Raw genomic sequence first — 5,864 nt, forward strand, 5'->3', positions numbered from 1 at the left:
TTCTGTTGTTTGTTTAGTGTCCTTTTAGTGGTCTTTGGCAGTAACATGACTGCTGAATTTATTCTCTCTTTCACCCTCTTTCCTGTTAACTCTGCTTGAGGTAGCAGTTGGTTGACTGAAGCATAATGGGAATAATCTAAGTTAATGCTGGGGGCTCTAAACATTTCCTCAACAAATAAGCAGCAGTGTGTTGATAGCCTGTAACTATTTTATAAGTGCAATTAAATCACAGTGATTGATTGGGCTGGGGTGAAAATCAGAATCATTTAGAACAGCAAATTCTTCACAGGGAAACCCTCACTAAACTAAGAAAACACACAAGCGAACAACAAAAATAAACCATTTAAGGAGTTCTGCTCCTATACCATGTTTTCCTCATTTCTCAGCCCTGTTTAGGAGGAACAACTTGATCAAAGTGAGACCTTTTGTTTCTTGAGACTGCACCTTTTCTGCTGTTAATTTATGTTGAGTGAAAACACACATTAGAGTTAACTGATCTAGAAGTTTAGTTGCTAAAAGTGGGAGAGGAAATCTGTGTCCTTTTCATTTTGTCTCTTTTCTCTCCCTTTGCCTGGCTTCAGATTACAAAATCTTGCACTTCTGTAGTACTTGTTGGATTCCTCCTAGAACGCATTCAATTCACTAAATTGCTGGAAAATTACCTATTTTCTGCCAGGTTTTGTGCTTGTTCAGCACTGAATCAGCTCCACACAGAATCAGATGATTACTACTGTCATTGCGAGGGAAGGAGTGCAGGATGCAGCCAAGGTTGCAGCCTCCTCACTGGAGAGAAGGGAAGTTGAAAACAGAAGGGTCACGTATTTATGAAAATAACTAATATGAAATATGGGATTTAATGTATAGTTTAGCATAGTGGTACTGGCTCCACAAAATCACTAGGGTGCTGTGCCTATGAAAAATTTGGTAATACCCCTGCAATATCTATGTTGCCTGTTTCAGTTCTGTCTGAGTAGTAGATATTAAATGTTTTTGCTTTTTTTTACTTCTAGGTTGTTTTTTATATGTAAGTAACATTTTATTTGTTTTGTTAATCTAAGTACAAATACTCTCAATGGATCTGTTCTCTTGGGTATCCATTACTTCTGAATGCACTCTACTAATGTGAAGACATGACTAACCAGACAATTAAGATTTCAGCACTAATTATTGGTAATCCTATAGTCTGGCTGATTCCTACTAGAACTATTCTCAAGAATTGGCACACATTCTGTGTTTTTAGAAGCAATGTGAAGATTTTAACATTACTTTAAGAAAATCTGGATGTAGACAGGATAGGGAAAACTCCATAGAAGAGAACCACTTACCTCCCTTAGAACAGATACACTTTATTAGAATAACTTTATTTCTAGTCAGAAATGGCTTTGATTCAGCTGCATTTGATTAGTATTAACTTGTGAAACTAAATTTAGAACCACAACAAAGGCAGAAGAAATGTATGATTGACTTTGTACACAGGGCATAAAGGTTAGGAACTTGCAGTAATCTGAGTTTGACTCCTGAGGCCATAAACTTTAGCAATTGTTTAACACGTTGGTTTTACTTTGTAGATATTTTTCCTCAAAAAGTTCTCTAAGTGACAGTTTAAGTAATTCTAAACATAGTGTTAACTGGAGCAAATGTATTCCAGTGAAAAAAACATATGACATGGAACTCAGAGGTGTCAACTGAATAATCAGTATGTACTGAAACTAATTTTCCTGCTTTTCACAAGACCTGCAATTTTCTAAGACATTATTGTGTATTTAGAATTGTAAATAAAAGCACTGAGAAAACTTGAACCAGAAATGAAAATACCACTCAAAATAACTTTTTTTCATGTACTTTTATTTTACCTAGAATAGAAACTTTGCAAACCATCAATTACTGAGAATGGAGGGAAATACCTTAGCATGTAACAGAGGAGGCTTTGGTTATAAGTGCCATTTCTACAGCAGAGTTAAGCTATTGTAAACCAAACATCTTGTAGTAAGGTCAAAATATCCAGGCAAACTTTTAAGAATAACACCAACACCAAAAACATTTACATATAAACAACAGAGAAATATTTTCTAAACTTTTAACAACGACTTTGCTACAATCCAAAGTGTTTAGTTCACATATCTATACATACAGTCACTAAAACTTTTGTGAACCAACCACTTGTCCACAGGACCTGCCTAGACAGTTTGTCATCAATACGAAAGGTTTTTTATATAAATAAGTCAATTAAACTTCACAGAGACTAAAAGAAACAATATAAAATTCCAGCTGTAAATAAATCTGTACATTATTGTCAGTCTTATTTGTCTGAAATCTCGCGCAGCTTTAAAGTCCCTTTATAAAATGATGGCAAGGAGCAGCGTTAGCTGGAATGGAAACTCGAAGACTCCGACTCTGTAGAAACAGAAGAATGTCCCGCACGTTTGCCTTTTGAAAGAATCTTGAGGCTTGATCCTCTGCTAACTGATGTCAAGGCATTTTGAGCTGATGTTTTGAACTTGGCACCCAAGAAGGCGTACAGAATTGGATTCAGGCAGCAGTGGAAGAATGCCAGGGCTTCTGTAATGGAGATCCATTTGTGCACTATGGTCTCCAAGCTGCAGCGGTGCCTGATGACCCCCAGCAAGATGAAGGTGTCGATGCTGATGCCAATATAATATGGCAGCCAGCAGGCAAAGAAGGCGAGGATGAGGATAACCGTGGTCTTCAAAGCTTTGCGCTTCTGGTGGCCTTTGGAGTGTGACAGCTTGGATATGATAATACAGTAGCAAGTCAGGATTATTAGACCAGGCAAGACAAGTCCTACCAGGATATGCTGGAATCTGAACGAGATCTGCCAGTTTTCATGGGGGTACATGCGGTCACAGAGATACTTTCCTTCCACTTCACTGGTACCGGCGAAGATTAAATCGGGTACTGTCAGAAGCACAGCTGGCAGCCACACGCCCACATACACCACCTTCTCAGCCAAGAGCTTTCGTGGGCGCTGGCTGTTGGTGGCGTGGACTATTGCCAGGTAACGATCTAAACTTATGAAGGCCAAAATCAAGACACTGCTATAGAGGTTGACTGTGTAAATGACATGAACTGCCTTGCACAGAACATTCCCGAAGTACCAGCTTATGGCTGCATCCACAGACCAGAATGGCAAGGTGATGACAAAAAGGAGGTCAGCCACAGAGAGGTGCAGCCTGTATTTATCAGTCATGCTTCTTTGCTTCTTCTGGTAGCCCATAACAATAATAACCAATCCATTGCCAATTATTCCGGTTAGGAAGATGATGGAGTAGATTGTTGGCAAGAAGATGCGGTTGAAATCGGCATTCTCATGTTGATAGCATGGCTCTTCGTAGTCTCCATAGTCACCCGAACCAATCTCATCTGTGCCATTTTCAGAAAGTTCAATTAATAACCCAGAGGACAGCTAAAAAAAAAGGAAGAAAAGTAAATTAGATGTTAGGTTCTCTGCAAAAACTTCTTCTATATGACAATATGTGAAGGGTTGCTTGAACAGTCTCCACTGTCACAAATGGGTAAACGTTTTGAAAACCAGGTGGAAAAATACAATGTTTACATGTACATATATAGAGTACACAGCAAATAAGAATAACTTTAAAAACTTCCTTTGTCTTTCTCTGGGGAGTAAGATCTTGCTAAGGGCAGGGCATGCAGAAGCAAAGAAAGATAATGGCTACTCCCAGAAATAACGTTGGTTACAGACACTTCAGTGCTCTTATCAGATGGACACTACAAATGGGAGAGACCAGAAAGTGCCAGATGCGAGAGGTCTGTCCACATAGAGCATGACCTACACCACATTTAACTTCTACAATAGAGGGCTATAAAAAAATTACTTAGAAATGCTGCTGCTCCAAAGTCCCTTCTCATTAAGAGGATGGGGTCAAGGAGAAATAGAGAAGGTACCCTCGGCTGATGTAATAAAGGATAAATAATAGCAAGAATTCCCTACTGAGAAGCAATTGACAGCTCCACACACTCAGACAAGGAAAAAACCCCCAAAGCCCAGAAAGAAAGAAAGAAAGAAAGAGAGAGGTGACCTTAATCAGGGGAACTCAATGCCCGTGAAGGGTCACAACGATGGTCCACGCTCCCTCCCTTTGTTCCCCACCCTCTGCGGTTGCGGGGCCGGGGGTGAGCGCGGCCGGCGCGGGACTGCAGCCAGACGGACAAGTGAGCACAGCGGTGGAAAAAGGAAGCGAAATTTGGTGGGGGCAAAAAAGCGCGTCAGGAAACCACCAACGGTTTTGGCCACGGCGCTAAAAGCAAAGCTGGCGGGAGAGTGCCATCTGCCTATGTGCAATTCCTCAGGTTTTCAGATTTTTTGCCGTCATGCCCTGTGTCCCACGGACCCCCGAGCGCCGCGCAGGGCGCGCCCGAGAGACCCGCAGCGCTTCACACGCGGAGGCACCGGCACCACGCGGGCATTAACTGCGGGCCTAAAGTTGGAACTTGCCAGAGATCTCCTTTTTGCCAATAACTGCTCCCCAAACCAAGGCAGAGGAGCTGCCCCCGAAAGAGCGGGTTGCCGCTCCGTTTCGCTCGGGGAGCGGGCGGGATGGCCGGGCGCTGCCGCCGCCCCCAGTCCCGCCGGCAGCCCCAGGTCTGGGCGCGCACCGGGGCAAAGGGATATCGTGCCCTGGAGTCAGACCGCTCCAAACTTCCTCGCCTCTTCCCTTCTCATCATTCCCACAGCGCTAATTGCTCTGCCGGCGTTTTTCAGTCCAAAAGGTGCCACATGTCACTTGAACTGACGGCCGAGCAGCAGAGCCCCAGAGAAGGAGCGGAGTCCCGCAGCTGGAATTTGCAGCGGCTGCAGCTGTGCCAAGGTCCGAAGCGCTGCAGGCAGCGGCAGCAGCGGCCGGGGCTCAGAGGGGAACCCTGCCCGTTCGCGCCCACAGAGCCCTCCGCTGCCCCGACCCCGCCGCCCGCAGCCTCCGCCGAGGGCACCTTTGTTTGCCAACAGCGCGCACATGGGCAGCCGGCCGCGCTCCCGGCACTTACATCCAGGCTGTCGAGGCTGCTGTCCATGCTCAGAGCCATCGGACGGCTCCGCGCTCTTGGGCTGTTGCCGCTGTCGCAGAAGCGCCTCCCACAGTGACACCGCTCGCCGCTGCTCCAAACACGCCCCGGCTCTTCTGGCGGGACGCCTTTTTATGCGGTCCCAGGCTGTCCCCCGCCCCCGGGGCAGCTGTGTCTGGCTCCTCCCCGGCGATGCCGCTGCGCTCTCGGGCTCCGGGCGGGCGCCTCGGGCCGCTCTTTGTCTGCCGCCCCGGGCATGGGAATCGCACTTGCCCGGCGCGCCCGCGGGGGCCACGCTCCTCACGGGGGCATTTGCCCCCGTCTGATTGATGTGTTCATACAAGCGGGCTTTTGAATTTCCCCTCAAGAACATTCTTTGAAGTGTGTTGCGGAGCCCTGGGTTGCCATGGGTACCCCAGGCGGGCTCCGAATGAAGTCACTGGTCCAGGAGTCGTGTGGAGGAGGAAGAGCAGGGGTCCTGTATGCCATTCAAAATTCTGGCAACTGTCCTCAAAGTTGTCTCTTCCCCCCTGCTGAGGAGAGGCAGGAAGCAAGGGCTGGTCCCTATTGAGACATGAGAGGTTCTACAAACTTTTCAAGCGCTGCAATGTGAGTGGGTTGCAGGTTGCCGTCTGAGCTCCTCTGGCACCTGTGGGTTTGGGTGAGAAGTCCGATGATGATCCCTTTCATGTAGCTGGATAATAAAAAAAACCCCACAAACAAACAAACAAGCAAATACCCCAAACAAACAAAAAACCAACATCAATGCCCCCCCCACCAAACTAAACCAAACCAAAACACCCCCCATACACACACAAAACCAC

General features: G+C 46.0%; 1 protein-coding gene across 1 annotated transcript; it reads right to left on the bottom strand.

Annotated features, from left to right (window-relative positions):
• Nucleotides 1-1,828: 1,828 nt before the first annotated feature.
• CXCR4 (C-X-C motif chemokine receptor 4) lies at nucleotides 1,829-5,139 on the bottom strand. The gene is made up of 2 exons (XM_059475830.1): nucleotides 5,023-5,139; nucleotides 1,829-3,424 (listed from the first exon to the last, which is right to left on the bottom strand). Exons 1-2 carry the CDS (start codon nucleotides 5,059-5,061, stop codon nucleotides 2,363-2,365), a joined length of 1,101 nt encoding a protein of 366 aa, XP_059331813.1. The 5' UTR covers nucleotides 5,062-5,139; the 3' UTR covers nucleotides 1,829-2,362.
• Between the last annotated feature and the right edge of the window lie 725 nt (nucleotides 5,140-5,864).

This window comes from Ammospiza nelsoni, chromosome 7, assembly GCF_027579445.1.
Source record: "Ammospiza nelsoni isolate bAmmNel1 chromosome 7, bAmmNel1.pri, whole genome shotgun sequence".
Classification (NCBI taxonomy): domain Eukaryota; kingdom Metazoa; phylum Chordata; class Aves; order Passeriformes; family Passerellidae; genus Ammospiza; species Ammospiza nelsoni.